This window comes from Passer domesticus, chromosome 10 (genome assembly GCF_036417665.1).
Source record: "Passer domesticus isolate bPasDom1 chromosome 10, bPasDom1.hap1, whole genome shotgun sequence".
Classification (NCBI taxonomy): domain Eukaryota; kingdom Metazoa; phylum Chordata; class Aves; order Passeriformes; family Passeridae; genus Passer; species Passer domesticus.
Genome location: NC_087483.1, coordinates 17784336 through 17808457, shown reverse-complemented (window position 1 = coordinate 17808457; position 24122 = coordinate 17784336). Strand labels below are relative to the sequence as shown.

Below are 24122 nucleotides of genomic sequence, written 5' to 3'. Positions count from 1 at the left end.
TTTTAAGAGACATGGCATCAATTACCTTAAGTATTTCAGTGAAGTTGTAAGGTGAATGGTAGTTTCCATCATTTACAAGCTGGTGAAATTACTTGGTTGATGAGGTCAGAAAAGGACTTGCAAACATGCTCAGCTGTAGAGAAGAACTCCTGGTGCAAAGCAGTTTGTTGTGCTGAAAAGCAGAATAAATGTTACGTTTTTCCAAGCTTTTGGATGCTGCCAGAGCACTAGAAAACTCTTAATGAATCTCTAAGATAACTGTAGAAGCACCAGCTTTTTCTGTCATATTCCATATTACATTCTCATTATCAAAAGTGAGGCATCCTAAATGTTGAACAAAGCTCTGCTGTGTAAGACCTTTGATTACAAAGGGATTTTGTATTGCTGGAAGTCTGCTAGGACTAGAGTTATAGTTACAGTGTCATAGAAGTGGTAAGAGCAAAAACCTCTCATGCCCTCACCAGTTGGAGTTTGCTCCTTAATTGACTGCCAAGACTCATTATCTCTTAGGAGCTTTGACTCATCCAGTTCCAAATCAGTCCAACATTAGGGGCTATATTCGGAATATGCTCTACTTATATTATTCTACTATATAGAATAATACTACAAAAGCTAAAGCAAGATTCTGAGTTTCCTCTGAGGGTTACATGATTATGAACAATATTATGGAATAAACAGGATGAAGGTAAGAAGAAATTACAAGATGACTGGAGAACTTATACCTGGTTGGGTTTGGAGAGACAATGCATCCTTCAGTTTCATCATTAGCAGTTCCAATTCCTGTCTGACCTCCTTCTCATCAGGTGCTGTCTGCATTGCAGTGGAAATAAGAACTGTATTCCCCATTCCACCAAGAGAGTTTTCTGTCAGTTTAGGCAGATATGTTTGTTTCTCTTTTGCTTGTTTATGCCGTCCCATAAAGGTTTTGTCACTCTGCAGGGACACTGACTCCAGTGGGTGATCTGAGAACATGACGTCCACTGCAGTGGGAACCTCAGGTGTCTGTAAAAGCTGCATTCTATTTACAGAGTTTGGGGGATTCAAATATTTCCATTCTGCACATGTTCTAGAAATAGGCCTTATTTGGGCAGGATTTAATTCACTCTGCATTCTCCTTTCCAGCAGAACATGTGGATTACTTGGCATTGTATTATGACACTGTGCAAAAGGATGCTCTGATGACTGCAATATGGTCTACAATAGAAAAAACACAGAAAATAAATTGTAAAAATAATTGGTATTTCACTTTGACAGTAGTACTAAAACAGTATTGCAGAAAATACTACAAAAAAGCTGTAGGGGGAAAATACGTAAATATTTTCTGTGAAACAAGGGCCTTTTAAGAATCTCAGAAATAATTGTAATGATAAGAATCACTATAATTGAAAACAAATAAAATATTTTCTATAAGATGTCTGTATTACATCCCAGTAAAAGACAGCAATTAGGAGCAACGTTATATTTATTCAATGCCAGCACTTTGACTCATCTCTGGAGAACAGACTGCACTGAAGTATCTAACACTTCTGTTGGAAACTCTTATTGGAATAATCATTATTTTCATTGCAGTAGTATTTAAATATGCTAACATGGATATCTCTGCTAGATGCCAGATATGCACAGAACGACAAGAAAATACCTACTGCAAAGACCTTATCTGCTTTCTCTGAAGAGAAGAACCTAAGACAACTGAAAATACAATTAGAAAGTAATGAAATGGTGTTAAGAGTGCTGGTCTACAGGAAAAGCAGTTCTTAGTGTTCAGTAATGGCTCATAGCTGTGACAATTCTTGATATATAGATCACTACACCTTTACTTCTTCCTTCATGTGCTGCAGTGTCATTTGCAGGCTTTCATGGCTTACTCTCAGTCTTTGCAGTTTTGCCTCTATTTTGCAGCTTTTTTCTTCCTGGCAGTTATGAAGAAATTGCATTTTGTCCTTCCATTTGTCGAACTGCTTCTTCATGTACCTGCCAGAGATACAGGAGGGTGGGATTTTTGATAGACCAGACATGCACAAATATATGCATTCATGGAAATGAGCAAACACTTTAGCACAAACTTTATCCCCTTTACCAGTTCAGGAAATTTTTGTCAGCTTTGGGATTAGAGGCCAATATTTCAGAAGTTGGACTATATCCATGGAATTAGCAAGAACATGAGTATTCCAGATGCAGAAATATGAGAGCTGAGTAGAACTGTGGTCAGGACTGAACCTTGCATCTTGGGGTTTTACCTTTCCCACAAAGGTGGTTGCAACAAAAGACAATAGCAGTCCCTCTGTATAGGACCAAACTGCTTATAGCAGCTCCCTGACCTGCAAAAGATTCCCATTACATGCCTGGACAACAATGAAGTAAAAGCAGGTTGTGCCTCTTTGATAGAATTTCTTCTTGCTCGTGGTATTGTCTGCAGTTTCTTTAATGATACCAATAGCTTCTGCACAGGCCACTTGTCCTTGAAAAAACACTCTGATTTTTGCAATCAGAAGTGCCATCCTTCCGTGTACAACAGAGATTTAGAAATTACCTAAGAGTAATTTCTAAAGAGTGTGTCAGAGCACAGTATGACAGAAATTCCACCCATAATTCTGTTTTAGTGATTTCTCTAAGAAGTCAGGGTAGGAATAGTTTTGCTTTCCTCACAGCTGAGGTGCAGACAGTAAATTTTGTTAACACTACAGTAATAAACCAAATGCTTCATACCACAGATCTGAAATAGTTTTCTGCCATGCTTAGTTACATTCAGAAGTTCACCTGATTCACTTTCTTGTGGTAATGCTTTGGCTTAGAGACAACAGCCCCATCAGTTTCACTTGAACTAGGCAAGATTTGTCTGAATGGAACAGCGAGTCAGACCATTTAAAATTAAAATTAATACTACAGTGGTCCCTTATAATAACACTTAAGGGCTCCTCACTGTAAAATGCTGTCCTCCTTCAACTAACTCAGAGTGCAGTTCTGAGAACAGACAGGTGAATGCTGGAAGTCAGTGCACAAACAAGAATAAAGAGCTTCCCATGAGTAATGTGATTCATTCACCTAGGTCCATGATAAGCTCTGGGTCAGAGCAGCATTATAGGAACAGGCATCCCAAATATCCTCTCAACGCTTGCTAATCTAAAAGAAAGCTGAAGATCTTTGCCATATCTCTTTATTTTCCCAAGTGAGAACAGACTCACAATGAAACTGAAATTGTTTAGCTCTAATCTTGGAGTGCCCTTTTGTGAACTTGGAGCAGCAATTGTACTTGGAATGAAACAGAACAGGAACAGAGGGAACTGAACATACTGAAGAAAATAAAGAGAATAGATTCAGGATTGAATTCTACACCTCATTGTAATTCCATCATTTTCAGTGGTCATAGGCATGGTTATATAGAGCACATTTATATACAGCTACAAAAATGAAGGGGGGGGAAGGCAAAAATGCAAGTAAAAGGTAAGCATCATAGCTCACATACCAACTTCTCCCCTGCCATGTCACCCAAGCAAACAAGCCTCCCAAGAGATTTTTAATTTAGGAATTAATAATTTACAGTGTCAAAGATTTGACTATGAGAAGGAACTTCTGTGATTAACTGTTATAGTTAATAACTATAGTGCAATAGTTATTGTATCCATTCCATTAATCTCTGTGTGATGTATAGCATGTTTTTTAGAAATAAATTCTGCTTTGATTTAAAAGCTTCATGCAAATTATGAAATTTCTTTTGATTAAGCCTTATTCAGAGAAAAAATTGAGAAAATATACTATTCTGACATTGTTATGTGGATGAATGTCTTTTTGTTTAAAAATTCCTTTTAGAAATGTAAGCTAGCCATTGCAGAAATGCTGAGGAAAGCAAACCAAAAAATGTTTTGCTTTGTCATTGTTTTTCCAGTGATCTTCATATAAAATTTTTGTTGCTGAGTTTTTATTATTCATCCTCATTTGATAGAATTTTTAAAAATCCCAAAATCTCTAAAGTATGGAAAAATCATCTCTTTTCTAGAGATGGAGCTGGAGCAGCAATGCCCACCAGTCTTCAGTGAGTTTACTATTGCATTTACCTACCTGCTGTCACTGTGAATGCTTTTAATGGATTCATGCATTTTTAACACATCTGCTTCAAAACAGGCTATTGCCTAAAACAAAAAGAAGTATCTGTTCATAACTTTATCAGCAATAGCATTTATATGCAATTTTTATTATAGGAATGCATGGCAATTTTGGACCTGGTGGATCTACAGATTTACTAGTTAACCTTTCTATTTTAATGTATTACAATCAAGTAGTGCATTAAAGTATTTCTAATGGCTAGAAATTTTATTCTATAGAACAAATTCTTTGTTCTATGACAAATTTAAGTGTATGAGAATTTGTTTGAAATTAGAACAAAATCCATATTCCCAATTTCTGCAAAATGGAATATTCTGATTTGGGAACAATCTCTCTCAAGTCCCACAGCTGCTTTGAGAGAAGGAGATGTTGAGAGAGACTGTATGTAGAAGAGAGAAGAGAAACTCCTGGTCTTTAAATGGAAGTAACATTCTCTGGAGGGTGCAGAGAACAGTAGCCCAGAAGTCAGGGAGACAAACACTTTCCAGCTAAGTTACTTTTGAGGTATGATATAACTTGGGCAGGAATCAGAGCTGCCAGGAAATTGAGACTAAGAGTTGGATCACCCAGGACCTCCATACTCACAGATTCTATTAAAAGCAATCATTTGACTTACTGTCCACATCTTTTCAATCAAAGTGGAAATAATCTGCACTATAAGATCTTAGAAATCAGTATAAAACTGCTTAAAAGGAATTCTCAGCCCTGAGAGAAAATAAAAAAGAGAGCAATGCACCTGATAGAATCCCAGCACAGGGATGCAATTCCTGTCCTGCTGTTTTCTAAAAGGACAAATGCCAACCATCAAAATTCTATGTTTAAGCAATGTCTGCCCACAACATCTCGTGCAGATATCTGCTGGCTGGCACTGTACCTTGAGCTGGGCAGCAGAGTTCTAAAAGGCAGGTATTCCAAAGGCAGGTATTCCAAAGCACAGGATTAGCAGCCAAAGGAGTGACCTGATACACAGAGACTAGTTCTGTGTTACTGCACCCCTTGGCTCCTGGGAAGAACAAGATGAGTGGATGACACAAACTGGTTTGAACACAACCCAGTGTTCCCTGTATTCTGAGTAAGTGCAGAGCTACCAACATCTCAAAAAATATAGAAACAAAAAACTGCTATGTACTTTTTTTAGCTACACTGTCCTACCCACTCTTTTAACATTGTTTCTTTGGAGGAAAGCTGGGAATGGATTAATAGAGACCTTTTGTGCATTAGCTATTTTAGCTGGAGTGGACATTGCTCTGGGTTTATCCTAAGAGGGCCCATCCTGTCCTCTTGCTATTTCCATGGTAACAAAAATGGCCTGAGTCTGATAAGAATTCAGGCATTCTTCTTTGACATTTGCTTGCAGTAGGAAGACATGATGGCCTTTTTTACTGTCAGAATAGTGAGAGGACTCCAGACTCATCCAGACTTTAGCATGCTACTCTATGACATCTCAAAAAACCCCAAAGCAAATATTCTTACAGGTGCTTCTGAAGGTCATGAAAGTCAAGGAGTTAGTCACTTAACTTGGGAAGATAACAAATTCAAACCTCACTAAGTTTTCAGATTCCACAATTTTCACTGTAAGTGAAGAATTAATAGAAAGGTGAAGCTGGCCATTACATTTTCATTGAAATTAGAAGGCAATTAGATAATTAACTTGCCAGGTCTTCTCCACAGCTTTAGCACTATTACTGCTTCATGTTTTGCTCACCTGAGCTATTGTCTTGCCTTGCTCTGGTGTCTTGTTATTCTCACTCTTCTGCATTACAGTCCTGTTTTCAGGTACGAACCTGGGTGACTCTGGGACACAACTGTCCACTGGGAAAGACACATTTTCAGGACCAGGTAGTGATGAACCACTGAATTCCACAGGAGGACTGTATACCAACAGAGAAGTAATGAGTAGAGAAAGGATCAGGCCTCACATGGTTTTTCTACCCAGGAAGATCCAAATGCAGAAAACTAATACAGTATAAATAGACAGAGAGATGTGCTATTGACTAAGCAAGAAGTAAAGTTTAGCTATGCCTGCTGGAATATTTTGGTTGAAAGAATGAAATTTCTGAAAACAAATTCCACTCTTCCAACAGAATCTCAGCAACAGTTTCTACTTTCCACCCATTTAGTCTCAGTGCAATTTGCTGCTTCTCTTTTTTGCTTCCTTTAGCCAAGAGTTAAATATATTAGGAAATTCAACCACAAAAAGATAGCAAAATATGCTGCTGTTCAGTCCATCATATGCTAGGAAAAGCCTAGATATTTATCAACCTCTCAGTGACACCTGTAACAGCAACCCCAAATTCTTCTTTGTCTCATTGCTACCCAAGCAGTTAGTAAGCAAACCCCCACAGAATTAAAAAGAAATCTCGATTGATTCCAAAAAGATTAAATTATATTCAAAATTATTAAATATTGGTTTTTTTGCTGAATACAGGAGAGGAAATATTAGCAACAAAGGATGTTTTGCATTTCACCATGTTCTAAAAAACAAACACTGAAATAATATTCTCTGTGAGGATCACTGTAACTATCATCTATTGCTCTTATAGTATATAAAAATTGTTTTCTAACTGAAAACCTACCAGAGTAGCACAATCCAGATTTATAAATAGATTTTTATCCTCCTTCACATAAAGATGAAATTAATTATTTTAGAGAGGGCTGACCATTTTCCCCCTATTTCAGCGTCACTGTAGCCTCATTGGGAGAACACATGAGATGCAAGACAGTTGCTAGATCTTTATACAAATAGGAAGGAATCTCACCCTTTGTATGTTTTTAGTGCTAATCTCCTATAATCATTCCCTTCAGTTTCTATACCTAAGTATCAACCAAAATCTCATAGTAAGGAAGGAGAAAGTATTGGGAAAAATCTCAACATAACCTCCAATGCTCATTATTAACCACTGTGATAACTGGAAACACAATAATGACTTTAAATATTAACCAAAGCACACAAAACAACTGATCTGAAAGAAGAGGAATGGTGAGATCATCTACTTGCTATTGTGAGTGATTCCACACGTCTGCAATTTAGTGGGACTTGAGTAGAATGACTGCCAGTGAATGCACTGTGGGTCACATGTGGAAAGTATTCACAGTTAATTTCCAACGGATTTGTCACAGAGGAGGTGCTTAAGAACCCATGCAGTTATAAAGGTAGTAAATATTTGCAATGCTTGGCCCTAGACTGAGTATAAGAAATAGAACAGAGTGAAAAATACAACATAAGGAAGGAGGGAAGCAAAACACAAGCCTGTTATATAAGACAACTGATCATTAAGCTGTCAGCACGGTAACCATAGTTAAGCTACAGAACAATGTGCAGCAACTTCTCAGTTATTCTTTCCCTTTTTAATAGAAAAATCATGACATGGTATCTGTCATAACAAAATCCCTTACTCAAAGGACATAATCAAGCCATATCCTACAGCCTGACATTCAGAGATTATAAATTCATCTGACACCGAAACTCACAAAGTCTTTTTGTGAGCAGGGATGTGCCTCTCCTCCACTGACTCCAGAGCTGTCCTTCTCTGAGCCTCTTTTCTTCTGCAGCACTCTTGAAACAGGTTGTTCCTGATGGTGTGGAGAAAGTGCTTTGCATTCGCCTTTGCTGACATCTATTGGAACGAGGGATAGATAATAAAGAAGAAAGTGACTTTTCAAACAGGTGCTGCCCAGAAACAGACACAGACATGCTTCCAAAGCAAAGGTCCATCTGTTCATCATCTGACAAGGCTCATGGCTGCTATCTGAGCCCTAGAAGGGGACCTGAGGTGGGTAATGCTGTAGGACCATACACAAGAGCAGCTCCAATACTTTTAGGCAAAATACTGACTGGATCCAAGTCAGGCAGCCTGGAAATGCCTAAACACAGGATTTTGGTAATTACAATGATTAAGCTCACAGTCAGAACAATAATTCTGCTGAGTAGTATCTAAGGAAGAAATACTTTTATACCTGTATAAAGTATCTGTAGATATAGTCTTCCATGGCTCACATCCTCCTCTCACAGAATACAGTAAAATACACATCCATTTATCACAGGAGTGTCAGGCTCATGTACAACAACTAAGCTCAGCAGCTGTATTATTGGAGGACACCAACCAATTCTGCCTTAGGTGACTGCTGCAGAACATGGGGTGAGCCCTGACAGACTGAACAGGAAAACAAAGAAAACACACTACATGCCTCCTAGTGCTTCTTAGCATGGTAGTAACATTACCACAAGGTGTCAGCACGGTAAGGAAAAACTGCTGATATTTCAAACCCCCACTCAGCAGCTCAATCCCTGATAAAGACAGTGTGAAAACTTACCCAGACAAGAACAGCATCTGCTAAGAGTAGAAGGTATGGGGATAGCAACTTACTGCTGATTATTTTATGTCCCACACAACAGATACAAAAATGGTATCTGTCATAGTGAGTAGCTTATCTTTTAAATTTTGGTATAGATTTTGGCCTGTATTGTAATATTTGGCTGATAAAGTAATATTTACAGAGTTTGTGTTAGAGTAGGGCTTCATAAAGGAAGTTTAAGTTCAGTGATTCAATCGCAATTCTGCAGCAACAATGTGGCTACAATCCAGGCTGCAACATCTCCTGCCTTCGTTTATCTCTTGTCCTTCCTTCTGGTGCTTCTACAAACACACATTCCCATTCACTCTCAATTCACACTAATTTAAAGGTCTCTGCTTAGAAATCTCTTAATGAGGAGTTTAGTTAACTTTTGATTTTCCTATTTTCTCACAGATGGAGTATGAGGAAGAATATTTGGAGGACTGAACTGTTATTTTTAATGCAGATCTTGAGCATCCAGATATATTTTCTCACAATGTTAGCAATAGGGTTTTGTTTTCAGAAAGACAGCAATGAAGTGGCAAGAGTTTAATGCTACCCCAGACAAAGGATGACTACAAGAGGATTTCTTTACCTCCCCACAAGTAAGAACTTGGTGTAAGTCTTAACAGTCTTTAGTTTTAGTGCAGTCTCTGGCTGTGGTATCTTTCACATCAACTGCAGAGGATTGGGAAGGAGAACAAGAAGTACAGGTTTCTGAGGAAACTTTCCTAAGTGCTTTTCAGCTAATTTACTGGAACAGAAGGATACTGTTCTACAGATCCACAAAAAGCCCATCTGCTGCTGTGTGCAAGATCTGGAATCTCCTGCCTAAAGGAGAAGCTGCTCTTCCAAATACAAATTCTCAGTGTTGTATTTTGCCACTAGTGTGATGATAGCACAAGTTGCCCCTGTAACAGAGTCCAGGTATGTGATCCCTAACTGACAGAGGCAAATGAGTCAGAAAGGTTTATAATCAACTGGAAAAACTGAAGCCATTCAGAAAAGAGAGAAAAAGAAAGACATGTCATATAGGACTTTGTATAACTTTAGGATTAATGAATTTCTGGATGAGTTTGCATTGGGATTGGGATGAAGAAACATTGGAACATTGAGGGAATTTTTCACTGGTGTAAGGATTATCTGCTAACAGAAAATTTGCCATAAAATTCCTTAAGATGAAGACTTGCAGTGGGATATTTCATAGATCTATTCAGTTACTTCAGAACAGAACACTCATTCTAAAGTTAGAAGCCTGCTTTTGTCCCTTCCCTGTGTCCCTGCTCCCAGACTAATAATGCTAATATGTCATGGCCATTATGGCTAATACACACATAACTTTGAAATGCTTGTTGTTCAAGAATCTACTGTCTACTTGCCTCCATGAAGAACCTCAATGGGGAAATTAATCAGTACAATAGGACTCTACCTGCACACAGTGTTCCACAACAGGATGTGATCTCTTATGTGGTTTGCAGAGATGGCCAGTGAAAAAGCAGGCTTGGCAAAGGTCAAAATTGAGGCACTTTAAACAGCGATACCTGTGAGGGAAAACAAAAGGATTTCTTTACCTCCCCAGAGTAAGAACTTGGTGTAAGTAAGCTTGATTACTGGAAACCCAGATCCCTGGGCTCTGAAATTCAAAGAAACATCTTTGTTAGAATAAATTACTTTCCTCAGCATTTTTTGAATTCAAGTTATTTTGCCCAAATGACTGAGGACTTTTCTCCAAACCCACCAGTGGTTTTGATTTTATTTATTTGCTGCACTGAAATGCAGTCCATGGAAGAAACTGTTGTTTTAGCACCATTTCCCATTTTTCAGAATGCAGTTACAACTTCATATGCTTCTTACACACCAGCTTACCTCTATTTGCTGCTTCCATGGAACTGTAATATTGACATAGGATACATAAACAAAACAAAACAAAACAAAAAAAAAAAACAACAATAAACTAAATCTGCAAGCTTACAATTAGTGAGAATATAGTAACAGTAAAATGTTTTTCTGAGCATTCTGGTCAGATGGTAATGGATAGTGTTCTTTTTATACCACTATGCCATTTTATAACATTACTTAGATGACTAAAATGTTAAGATGGAAAATTTAACAAGCCAGTTAATAAAATTGGTTATAGGAAAAATAACTAAGAAATGAGATACACAGGTTTGACTTTACCTTTGGACTGCCAGTTTACCTTTGGCAAGTTTTCCTGTTTGTGCTAGTGAGTTAAAGAGAAGTAGGATGAAGGCTTGAACATTAGACTACAGTGGTTCTCTCTATCCCTCTTTCCTGGTTAAATTAGATTACATCCAAAGCTTGTTACTTAGTACATCAGTTACAGCCTGTAAGGTATGCAGATCGTGAGAGCTAATTGTGTGGATTCTAAAGACCACTGACACACCTGATGCCTGTAATGGGGAAAACTTTGCAGACTCTGCATCTAGCTTGGTGAGAAACCATTTCCGTGACTGATAATCTGTAACATGTAGGGAGTCACAGGAGAACAGCAGGCTCTGATCTCAGCCAAGACAGGAATTTTTCTTCAACAATAGCTGCATTCAGAACCTAGAAAAAATACATGTCTCAAGCTCATACATTCACTTAAAAAAACCCTGGTGGTTCACCTACAATCTCTAATAAAAGCTCTGATATTGGATTTTGCTGGTATAAATTTTCCATTCATGTAAAATGTTACTGTGTTCCAAAGGTTTTGGAATAAAAGCGAGAGTCCTCAGTAGTATCTTACTGAGCATCTTTTCTATGGATACAAATCCTCCCATACTGTGAGACTGATGATCAGGCCTGCTTCTTAAAAGCAGATACTTGGGGATGTTATGTGGTGATACACTTGAAGGTTTAATCAATCAGCAACATTCAGAATAATTTCCCAGGACATCAGAATTTCACTCGCCCCATGGAAACAGTCATGAATTGCAATTTCTACACAAGACAGAGTGCAGCCTTCTCCCAAAATGGCTGGGATCTACATCAAGAAGAAAGGCTCAGAAACACCTCAATAAAAAACAGATGTTCCCATCATGCTCTGCTGCAATGGTGACAGCACACAGATGGTGAAATATCTGCAGCAATGCCATTTTACACACTATTCTGAAGAAAGCCCGTTCATATTCATGCCATCAGTATGCAGTTTCACAGTTCAGGGTGTGTCAGAATGATTTATTTCCAACTCACTTACTGTAATGGATAAACATACTATATTTCCACACCACACTACTGAAGGACACTGAGTTTAAATCCCAGAGGTCATTTTCAGATCCCATTTTCAGCACCAGGAAATAGTTGTATGCTAAGACAACTGCAACTGCAAGCTATTCTAGTGAGTACAGACATCTGAAGTTTGGAGTTGCTTACTTGCTTTAGGAACAGTTGTATCCAGCTGTTTCCAGGACCTGTAAGCTCAGGCAACATGAACGCACAGAGGCATTCATTAATGAAAGTGGTTATTTTGAAAAAAAGGACAGAATTTGATTCTTTGACCTACTTTGCATGACAGATCCCTATGTCCACAGCATACTATTAACTTCAGTCCCATAAGGTAATCAAATATAAAAAGAGGTATCAACTATGAGGGGTCTTCTTCTGCTAAGTTAGTACAATCCTACAAAATCTGTTGAGTAACAGCACTGCACTGACATCACCTGATTTAAGTCTGTTAGAAGGCTTCTCAGGGCACTACAGGTAATCAAGGTGTCCTTCAAATCAGGGACAGCAAAAAACTGGAAGAAAGCTGAAAACAAGGAAAAAAACCCTGGAATCCTGGCAGAGCCCGAACTGTCTTCAAGCTATCTTCAAACTGCTATGGTAATTGCAGTGTAACAAATAAACCCCTCCAGAAAGTTTCACTATATTATGTACCTTAGAGGCTCTCAGTGACTGCTGTGACCATAGCTCTCCCTACAGTGAGGGAAAGAGAAGGAAAGCAAGGAAAAAAAGCAATGAACTCATTCTTACAAAACTAGGAAAAATATTTAAATATGTTTATACAAGAAGTGTTCTATTTAAATTGTAAATTGCTAATTTAAAACCATGGGGTTTCTGTTCTTTTCTGCTAGGCAAATAGAAGCTCTACTTAAATGTCACTATAACCTCTTTTGAGGCTCTCTATTGCAAAGATGGCTAAAAATATTGATTGGAAAGCATTATTCTGCATCAGCCTTTCTCTACAACTAAGTAGTCAACATAATTTACTTTTTTCATGGTGGAGGTTTTATTTAAAAAAAAAATACAATGGAAATTTTCCTCAATGTTCAGTATTTCAAGATAGTGTATAAAATCATACATTTCCCACTTCTATATTTAGCCAATAAAGCATCTCCTGAAAGGGAAATTAGGGAAGCTGCAGCAGATCTAGTTTTGACATACCCTGTTCCAGATCTAGGAAAATTAAATAAGTTACACTATTCTCGTTCACTGAGAATATAAGCACTAAAACATCTAAAGAATGGAATATTACTATGTAGGAAGAAAACTTCAAAACAAGTATCCTTTTATATGTATAAAAGTCACCAAAGTAACATTCCAGTGACATTTTATGTCTAGAACCCTTTGTCACTGAACATAACTGCAGAGTTAACTGTTCCAAGATACCATGCAATCATAAAACAAAAAGAAAACAGCTCCTTCAGAGACTTCACATTGCAAGTAAAATGTAATTTTACCTTTACAATGTATGTCCTAAAAAAATTCTGCCCTTTTTATTGTGGAAAGCCTTCCCAAATACAGTACTGAATACAGGATACAATCTAAGTTTTTGCATATATCATCAGGCAGCTCCACTGTGGCCCCAGATCTGCACTGAGCTTCTCTTGAGCTGATTACATTTAATTTCACTGAAACTCAATTTAATGAAAAGAATATATGCAGGAGCAGGATATTTAGTTTTGACTGTTAGATAATAAATAATGTAGATTAATTTAGAACAAAATTTTGTGATATAGGCACCTAATGAAAGACACAATTATTTTGGAGAAGACAATGCAGACATTAATCAGAAACCACAAATCAGGAAGCCCCGGAAATCTATATTTAAGGTATTACTTTTGCAAAGATTCAAAATATCATTACATAAAATTGTCTTCAAGAGTCTTAAGATAAATCCACACTGTGTAAAGCTGCAATATAGACTCTAAAATACAAACTGCATGGAAAATTTTTGTTTTTCCAAAAAATTTCAAAGAAAAAACTCCAAGACTAAAGCTGAAGTACACAATCAAACACCCTTAAGATATTTATACAAGCTTATCAAGTAAATACCACAAAAACATGTAAAATTCCTGTCTGCTCCTCCTATTAAAAAGGAGTGTTAATAGCGGACAATAGCACTCTATAAATAAAACATGATTAGAAAATTGTAAGAAGCTTTTTCCATCTTATATACCTGTCAAGAAACTTGTGAAATTCTTTTCAAATAAATAAATAGCAGCAAAAAGAAAATGACACTCCCAAGACAGTACTAAGAAAACAGACTAAAAGACTAAAATAGTACTGTTAAGAAGATTCTTCTAAATCATTCCCACAGCACACAAAAATTACAAAATACTCTTGATATTTCTTTGTTTCTTAATACAGCATTTATTCTTAGCCTTAGCTGATTTTTTTACAAAAAAATTTTACAAAGTGGGACCTTAAGCTGTAGTGATTGTATGAGTAGTGAATAATAATTCAAGAAAAAGTCCTGAAGACCACTTACATCTCATTTACTTTCAGTAAAAACTTTGCTATGATGTAGAAGAGAGAAGTTTCACCTATGGTAAACAACTTGTACAATGAACTTAGTCTTTGTCTTTTAAATCTGATACAAACACAAACCAATCCTGCCTTTAGATAATTAACTCATTATTTACAAACAATACATAAGAAAAACACACTCTGTGAGGTCTTTCCTTATTATTTTCAGAAACTTTGCCATTCACTAAGCTGCAAAGCTTAGTTATGAGACATCAATTTTTTTTCCTAATTGGTAGATGAACTTTTTAAGCTTGAGGAAAATTAATAACAAAAAGTTACTGGCAAATTCCTGACCTGTGCATGGTACTGTTTTCCAGAGGCAAATATGGATTCATTTTTAGGAGTGTATCAAAATATCTCGGAAGTCAGAAGAGCTACTCTGTAAAGCTGTTCGGAGAAAAAGTCAGCATGGACTAGCAAAAGTCTGGATTTCCAGTTTTGGGAACATTTGAGCACCATGTTTCTGATGCAGTTTTGTGCCTTATATTCCTACAGCTGAGCAACTCCTAGTTTTTATACAAAGGAAAACCAATCAAAGTGGGAGAGTTTCACACAGCAATGGTGTGAGAGTGGTAGAAACGGACTTAGTCTAGTGATACTTTAGGTGGGAGCTATATGATCTTTAAGGTCCTGAGTAAAAACATATTCTTTGACTCTATGGTACTTCACAATGGATCTACATTCCTTCTGCTTCTCACCTGTCATACATGGCAATCAGTAGGCCCAATGAGAATTCAGCAGCTCTTGGATCTACCTGGCCTGGTTTTTCTAACCTTGCCCTTTGGAACAGCTTCATCAGCATTCTAGAGATTTGCTGAGTGTTCAGAGAAATCTGCTCTTCCCTCTGGCTTTGTTCACTTGATAGGATGTGCTGAATCAGAGAAATGTCAATCAAATCCACTGTGGGAAAATTAAGGAAGAAATGAATGAGGATCCCTGCCTTTTCATGAATGGAAGCATGACTATTTTTTATCAGAAATGCCTAGCTAAGACAGGTCTGTAAAATGAAGCCTAAAACAGTACACCACATAAAAAGAAAACCGGTACCTGTGGTACTTCCATATTGGCACAGAGCATCAGGCAGATAAACTATATCAGGACTGAGACCAGACTAAACGTATTCATAGAAAAGCATCCCCAAATGAAAGAAATATGTCCAAGGCCAACAAACTAGTCACCTTCTCTGTGTTACCCTGAAGACCTCACTTGCAATATTGTGCATTTTCAGCACAAATAAAGAATTCAAGATTTCCATGAAATTTAGCTCAATATGGAATTTACATCCAGTAATTTCAAAGTGAGCCAGGTGACCAGGACTTTGTTGTACAACTCTCTGCTTGCACTGAATTCTCCCTCACTTCAAAGACAAGAATGAATGAATACTAACCAGGCATTTTCTGGTCTATCATGTTCTATTTTGCTCGCATTAATTCTTATAGTCCAGTCAATGCATTTTCAATAAGAAATTATTATTTCAAATAAATCAGCTCCTAAGAAACACATTCGAATTTGACTTTTCATGAGCAAAATAATACACAGATAGATTAATAATTGTCAGTGATGTCTACATAGCATTGCTGCAGATTGTAAAAATAATTTGATTGTCTCATCATTTTAGAATTTCACTAATGTATTTCCATTGACATTCAAAAGGAAAAAAAATCAATTTGTATATGAAGTACTATATAGATCTTAAGTGTTCATAATCCATCCTGAAACTCTAAGGCAGAAAATGAGAAAGCAAAGTAGCATAATAACTCATGGTGACAGCAAAGCAAATTTTATACAGATTCTTGTCCCTGTAAAAGCATAGGATTCTCTTTGACTACTAACACTGGCAAAGACTTTGTACTGAGCATATTTTTAGGGCTGTTCTGTATATGGAGCTTTCAACATCACTGAAGGCCTCTGTGAAAGAAAACAAACACACATTACAATAGAGTGGTTCATTCAAAACGAACTAAAAATCAAAACAACCAAATTTGGAGTTTCGAGTTGATCAACACTCTGAAGGAAAATTTTGGGGAAAAAAAAGAAAACAAAAAGAAAACATTTTCTTTTTTGGAATAACTTTGTGGGATGAACAGTCTTCTTGTAAACAGTGACACAATCTCTTGTAAAATCAGAATTTAACATAGAGAACACATCTATTTCTTTGGGAATCAAGTTCATTCATATATCAGAACAAGGCCTATGAGGGTTATACACTGCACAAACTTTTAGCCAAGATCATAATGAAATAATATTTCTTCACACAAATAGCTTTTTTGATCAGATATTCTCTTCTTGAAGGAACAGTTTGTCAGTTTGCACAGCAGGGTTATTGTTTTGGATGCATATTGTTTCAAGCACCAAACAAATCTTCTGTCAAGATCAACATGTGGGTCTCTTGTAGAAGAAGACAAGCCCTTTACCAGAGCAAATTACTTCTGACATCTCTGTTTAGCAAACACACTCAATCTGCTTGACTAAATCCCATACCCTTATATGATTTCAGCTTATATCTTTCACATCAACAAAGGATGTTTTTCTGAGTGGAAAGTAAGAGAGGCTGACCACGACCTATACCCAATACTTTATACATACTTAGAACTTCAAGACCAAAACCAAGGCTTGTTCGCTAAATGTCAGAAGCTAGAAAGGGATTTATCAGTTATCCTTCTGTCCTCAGAGACTCTTTTCTCCCTGTACTTCAGAGAGAGATACACACAGTTGATTAAGGCTAAAGATAAGAAATAAATATATATAAATGAGTAGAAATAGCTCACAAATTACTTCACCTGTTCAGTCTGGAAAGGTGCCAATCTGTGTGTAATGCTTTCCAAGAAATACACCAGATTAATATTAATAGTCAGCAAATTATGGGTTCTTCTGCTTCCCAGATGCTGCCTAAGCTATAGAAAGATGCCAATAACTGCTATACCATCTGTTTAGTCCTACTCTTGTCATACTATGTTTTGTGATATTATTTGGAGATGCAGTGTAGCATGTCATACAATGTGAAAAATGAGTTTTGACTTCCACGCATCATCAGTTCTCTTTCGTCAACAACTGATCCAAAGCCCTTTTGAAAGGAACAGAACAACTCCCATAGTTTTCATTAGGCTATGGATTAAGTTCCAAATGCTTACTCTCAAATACAAATGCTAGAAATATACACACAATTCAACTCAAACACCTTCCCTGCACAAGATGATTTTGAAATTGAAGGGAATCTGTTTTAGTAGCCATCTGCTACTTAATTCTAGTCCACCCTTAGAAACAAAATGTAGCCTCAAAGTAGGGCATTCTGTGCCTGTCAAGCAGTTCCAGAATTAACTTGTGAGGACACATAAGTAAAATAGCAAATCATTTTAGGATTATTACTGATGAGAGGCTATTTAGGGACATTAAAATCTTTCATTTTCCACAGGAAAGGGACTTCCCCTCTGGACAGAAAACCAGCATGCAATCATTCTGCTGTGGGTCAAATTTCACCTCAGGTAATATAAATGCCCTTTGTTGAGAAGCTGACAAAGGAGCTACTACACACGTAGAAATGTGCTAATTCCTGACATCTTCAGCTGGTTACCTGCTATTCTGCATTTTGAGGTATTTGCTCTGTGGCAGATAAAGTGTCCACTGAGATTTTGCACTCAAAAAGGGAGTGTACAGCCATCTTTGGAATGCTTATTCCAAAATATGCAAAAAGACCTTAGCATGTATTATAAATTAGGGATCATGGCCCTGTGTGCCTGACCATTCCACAAGCCAATGTGATAGCAGCAAGGAAGGTGCCTGGACATCCAACAATACAGGCAGGACATCACAGCCGTGTAATTTGTGATTTACGTGCTACAGCACAGAGATTTTCAAGGTGGCATGATTTCATTAAAATTCAGTAGTTTCTGTTCAAAAAGACATAGAAATGTCTTTTGAGAAAAGTTGGGGAAAAATAGGAAAAATCCTTACCCTGCAAGTCTGGATCCATTTGAAATTAACAGATGGCATTAGGCATTCTATAACACAACAAACCAAAGTGTAAAACCACATATTCTAGACAGAGACATATTGAACCATTCAAATTAAACCTTTTAATCTGAACAATTCACTGGATGCATTTCAGAAATTAAATTAAACAGAATTACATTAAACAAAATAGTTTTGGTGCCACGTGCAGAGAAATGCCAGCAAATTGCAAGTTCTGCGCTCAGCATAAAATAGGAGTAATTCAAGTAACTGCAAAATGGTAGCAGGGCAAAATCAATCCTCAAAACAGTTTTAAGTACAGGAAATGAGATCTTTCACTATTAAGAGCCCAGTGTTTACATTCAGGATTACCATATGGTCCATAGTGTACAATTTCAGGTCACAGAGGGCATATCTGCACCAGACTCTTCCTAAGATTCACTGATTGCAATTACTCAAAAGTATTTTCTAAAATTTTCAAGCAAAACTAAAGTTTTAGGCTGAGCTGACATTATTTCTTATTGAGCTGATATGGAAGGGGAAAAGGAAGCTTAACCATGAACCTACTTACATTAACAACTGTGAAAGCAAAAGTAGTTATGTCACTGTAATAATGGAAACTGAATGTCTCCCCTCAGGATTTATTTCACTAATGCTCTAAACAACATTATATTTCCAATCACAGAAATAAAAATATTAATTAACTGTAGTAACTATCTTTCAGCTAACACTGCAGTTGCAAAACACTAGGTATAATAGATCTAAGAAGATTCCAAAGGCCATCTATATGGCTTATTGTGCAGAACAAAGGGAAAGTTTGCGAAAATAAATAAAAATTAAATAGTTGGAAATTATCTAAAACTTAATAAATTTGGTGTTAAATCTGAACTTAAACAAATGTTCACTTATTACATTTTTTCAGTTAGAATCGTTGATCATAAACATGACAGAATACTGGCCATTTATGAAGCATAAATATTCAATGATCTAAAATTACCGAGTCTACCATAAATATGCTCCTCAAAGTTGCAACTTTGTGTTTCAGTCCCTAAATTTCAGTCATAACCTAAATTTAGATGCTTAAAATACAGATTGAGATACAGATTTGCTTTAATAGTCTTTTTCATTCAAGACTACAAAGCCACAGTTTTTACTGTAGTCCTTCACTGAAAAAAGTCACTATGTTTCTTTTCCACTATTCTATTTTCTTTCTTACTAAGGGTTCTGCAAAACTACAGCTCTGCCCAGCATTTACACAGGCACATAAGTTTGCCTACAGATATATATTCATATGCAATATATACAAAAATATGATACAACTGTTCCTAAAATAGCTGCAGTAGTAGGAGCCTCTGCATAACTTGACAGAAAAGTTCATGTATGGAAATCAGTGAAATCAGAAGACACAGAGCAATGAATTGAACTTAAGTGTTTGGTGAAAGCTACATGTAGCAATCTAGAAGGTAGACTTAGAAATACACAGCTTGCCTCCTTTATTTTCTCTGTACCAGAGGTACATAAAATAAAGAAAGTGGATGGGATAAATTTAAAAATATCCAGGTTAAACTCACTGACATTAGAACTCATTAGAATTTGCTCACTCAAATAAGGACAGATCCACTGACTTCCTGAGTTATACAGCATGCATAATCTATGAGTGCTTGATACTTACTGTAAGATGACCAGATCTCTGTCCAGTACAACACAACAATGTCTCACATCTAAATTACCCATATGGAAAACCACCCTATAGTCTTGTACTAGGGTATTCATAGTCTCAAAGTCAACCACGTATTTCTGGCCATTATTGTACAACATCATATCTATGAACTCTCCTTCCAAAAAGTTACAGAAGACATTATTAATGTATGTACAGTCTACATTCACAAAACTCTGTGTCCAGTCCAGATCTTGACTGCAGTAGGAGTGCCTGGGTGAAACAAAGAGAATCTATTTCAGTGTTAGCACATGAACACAATGTGAAAGCAGAAGCAGTATCTGCTGCCCATGAAATTTGAAGTAACTTTGCCAATTGATACACTATTTCAGCCTGCGTGTTATATTTCAGTTACTTGTGTGCTTTAATAGTGAAAAAACACTTAAGAAAACAAACAAAAAAATTAAAATTATGTACAAATGTTCAGAAAATACATTGTTACAGTTAACAGTCCTGGTCCCATTAACATGAATACTCTTATGTGCAGAGTAAGGATAGCCTTTTTCTTGACTATTAGTGGAATTATGAAAGAAAAGTAACATTTGATTACTTATAGCTTGTTTATTTGACATACAGGTTCTCAGAATATGTACTTTAGCAAATAAAATGCATTTTGAAATATGCTACATAATTAAATTAAAGTACAGAGAAAGACAAGCCCCATGAAGTAAGGCAGAAACCTCCCAGCAGATCAATCAACTTGATCACAGAGACTTTTCTTTTGAAATCAGACAACATATGATCAACATCTTAAATATGCATAAAAGAACCTACAATTACTTTTGTTTCCTGTGAAGGATGAAGACATTCTATGTTTTATTCAAAGGCCAAAATTATTGTCTCCTCTTAAATACAGTAGCTGCACTTACCTTCCTCTCATTACTTACTGAAGGTCCAGAAGTCAGATGGCAACACCAGAGAAGTCCAGCAGTTTTACAGCACTTAAAAGTTGACTTCAAGACACAGTTCTAAAGGTTTTGCTTTTAAATTAAAGCTGCTCACAACAAATGCCTAGCAAAGGCCCAGATCAAAGTATCAGGTAATTGTCTAAGCAGTCAAAACAGAGAACACTAATTAATTAGTAATAAATATCCTGAATTATTAAAGATAAAACTTCTTTGATCTTTGTTTCAAAGCTTTTTTTTTTTTTTTTTATGGTTGGAGTGCAATATTTCTAAATTGAGAGGCCTTTACTAGGCATCTCCCAGTTGCTGAGAAACTGTTGCTATAGAGACTGAAAATGAGGTAGAAGCTGACACTAATGCAGAAAGCACAGTGAGCTGTAACAAAGAGTTAGGGCAGCTATACAAAGAAGAAAAATAGTAAGCCCTAGTGGTAATGTCCTAGAACTAGAATTGTTCAGACCAACCACAAAGATCTTCAGTACACCCAAATATTAGGGTTTATGAGGAGTCTATATATAACATTTGTAAGACACATACAACTTAAAGCCCTTTTCATAAATTTTTCAACAGTTACCATAACACCCAGGTAGAAGAAGTCATCAATACTGTGAATAACCTGCATAACATGGCTTAGAGAGTTGTGAAAAAATGTGTCCCAGAAATTCCTCATTGCTTATAGAAAACCCAAACTTACTGATGACTAAGTCAATTGCTGTTTTACAGCTGTAACCAATTTTGAATATGTTACCATATTTTAGCTTTCCTATTTTTTTTTTTCTTTCTTTTTCTCCTAAACAAAAGCTAGGGAAAAAACCTTTTGTATTCACTTATGCTTCCATGAGGAAAGACCTGAATTTCCCTGCACAGCACTAAACAAATCCAGTTAGAATAATTTAGGATACACAAGACATCCCGAGCAGCTTTTTCTTTCTGCTCCCAGTCTCTGAGAAGAGAGGTTTTCAGCTAGTGACTCAGAAGTCAGATAAGTCTACTTATATATTGCAGGAAGAGTTATTATCTCTCTCATTAACAGCTGTGCAGTGCTGGTGCTTGAACTGCAGGTTGTTTGAACTGTCTCCACTGGCAGAATAAAAGAATTCAAAGAGTAAGATTGCTAAAGCCTATTCATATAGAAAAAGCCCAAATGTAAATACACATTAGAAAATCTAACTTTTCTATCTTGGAAAAGGAATTATAGAAAAACAGGTAGTTTGTAGAGATGACTGGTAGCATTCCTTCCTGCTATTTTCTCCTGAGACATCTTCCTCTAGATGCTCCTCAGAAAACTCAGCCAGTCTTCTGTGCATACTGGAAACTAATTTCCTGGAGACTACTTCCCATGAAATGAATGGTTCCTAACCCTTCTCTTCAAGACTTTTTGCAACACCTACCTCTACATTTTCCATGTGAACTCTTCCATGAGGATACTTACAATATTATCTCAGTTCCTCTAAATGTTGCTTATCCCATATACACTTTGCATAGAACCCCAGATTCCTCCAGACCCCTTGTGATACCCCAGCTTTCTGAGCTCCTCTTTCTAAGACCAGCATGACATCCCTCCCACTCCTGTTCTAATCAGCCAGTAACTTCTCTTAGTTTCCTCATATAGGAAGTCTACCCCTATTCAGAGCTTGAACTTCTATTTGAACAGAAATAAGGAATTTATTGCAACTGTATGCAACTGATTCAAAGAACAGGAAGCTTTCTCTTTTGTTTCAAACATATGTGATAAAAAATTAGCAAGTACAGGAACATTTCATTAACACAATCTCCATAATTTAAGACACCAAAGATGCAAGTAAAAGTGGTTCTGCAACAATTCTGTTTAAACAAGAATTTAATTATGTTTGACTTAAAACACATGAGTATTCTCTTGAAACTCATTAAATAAATAAGGATAACACGGAAACAAAGATGAATTGCCACTAAGGAAATGTATAAACATATTTTTCTTTTAAAAATCAATTTTGGCTAAGATCATACTTTATTACAAAAGTACTGTGTTTCAGTACCTCTGAAAAAAATATTTGGAATTACAAAACTTCTACTCTGTGACAGAGAGTTCTGCTCAATATTTCCAGATGAACATTTAAGGCATTAAACTGTTTTTGCAATAGTTTCTTGGTCTGAAGAAGTAAGTGGTTGGATGCAAATGAAATCTTAAACTCAATAAAATCAGTAGGAATTGTACTTTGGCCTACAGGTTAAAAATGTTACATTCACTGGTTTTGAAATATTTTTTCACCTAGAGATTTCTTATGCTCATTTTAAATGAGGAAAATACCGCAAAAGCTACAGCAATGCTTAGACTTTCTTTCTAGTTTGCTCTTTTGGGCAATGGAAACCTTATTTAATATGGGACTTTCCAGCATTTTCTCCTCCAGACAACTCTAGCTAAAGTGATCCAGTAGGCAAGGTTTCCATTTCTGTGATTAAAAAAAAAGCAAAACATGAGCTATTTTTGCTAGCCTCCTAAAGTACTTCCACATGCAAGGAGATAAAGCAGGGCACTTTGGGAACACTTGAACACCTGATAGTGACATCACAAGAGAAGGCCACAACTGAGCACATCGCTGCTAGCAGTGGGAAGGCCTCTGCTTAGCATTTAACACTGACACAGGAGGAACGGGACAGCTCTACAGAACAGCAGTGCCATACAGGTAGAGAGCAGACAGGGAAGGATGCTCTTATCTAACTGGGAATTCCCTGTCTAGGTTAAACAAGGTCATGGTTAGCCAAATAATTAAATTCTGCATTCATCAAGAATATCTTACTGTGTCTTTAGTCCTTTCCCAAAAAAACAAGTATGGATAACAAAAGGCTTTGTGCTCAGTAGAAGGTCTGGGTATCCAACTCAAAATATTTTCCCCATTCTTCAGCCCATCCTTGATGGTGAAGAACAGCTCATAGTAAATAACAGGCTAATATAAAAGTACTGGAAAGAATCTGAAGGAAGGGAGAAAGAAAAGAAATTAGGGAAACGGTCTGTAGGAATGAAAACTAGAAAGAAATTGTGAGAACACTGGAAAAGTGCAAGAATTTCACAACCTGAAAATAGAGAAAAAGTGAAAAAAAACCCTCAAACTAAAACATGCTTTAGAGTTCATTTGTTCTTATTTTGATGAATGAGGACAGAGAACTTGAAAAGCAAAATAATAGGAAAAGCAGCAAAGAAACACTTGGGAGAAGATGTGGAGTTTTTATTCTGCTTCATATGGATGCATTTCATTTATTTCCTTTAGTGCAACGAGCTTTTCCTAAATGGAAGAAAAAGTGTATTTTAATACCACCCATTCTTTTAATCTACTCTAATTTCCAGCACAAACTTAAAATATGTTAAAACAAAATAATTCTTACACATT

The 24122-nt window shown here is 36.6% G+C and overlaps 1 protein-coding gene across 20 annotated transcripts in view; it reads right to left on the bottom strand.

Annotated features, from left to right (window-relative positions):
* Positions 1 to 24122, bottom strand: part of MDH1B (malate dehydrogenase 1B) — an 87359-nt gene that overhangs the window by 56025 nt on the left and 7212 nt on the right. For 5 of the 20 annotated variants that reach the window (XM_064434126.1, XM_064434123.1, XM_064434122.1 and 2 more), the window contains exons 1-10: positions 18139 to 23955; positions 16021 to 16095; positions 14886 to 15087; positions 9866 to 9977; positions 7573 to 7718; positions 5807 to 5972; positions 4057 to 4127; positions 1812 to 1971; positions 723 to 1194; positions 26 to 172 (exon numbers count right to left, since the gene is read on the bottom strand). In XM_064434126.1, coding sequence (XP_064290196.1) covers positions 69 to 172; positions 723 to 1194; positions 1812 to 1971; positions 4057 to 4127; positions 5807 to 5972; positions 7573 to 7718; positions 9866 to 9977; positions 14886 to 15087; positions 16021 to 16095; positions 18139 to 18157 — 1527 coding nt within the window. In that variant the 5' untranslated portion in view covers positions 18158 to 23955 and the 3' untranslated portion in view covers positions 26 to 68. Of the gene's footprint in view, positions 1 to 25; positions 173 to 722; positions 1195 to 1811; positions 1972 to 4056; positions 4128 to 5806; positions 5973 to 7572; positions 7719 to 8058; positions 8233 to 9865; positions 9978 to 10840; positions 11005 to 12098; positions 12176 to 14885; positions 15088 to 16020; positions 16096 to 18138; positions 24018 to 24122 lie in introns of those variants that run through there. The other 15 variants (XM_064434134.1, XM_064434135.1, XM_064434133.1 and 12 more) reach the window with 13 other exon arrangements.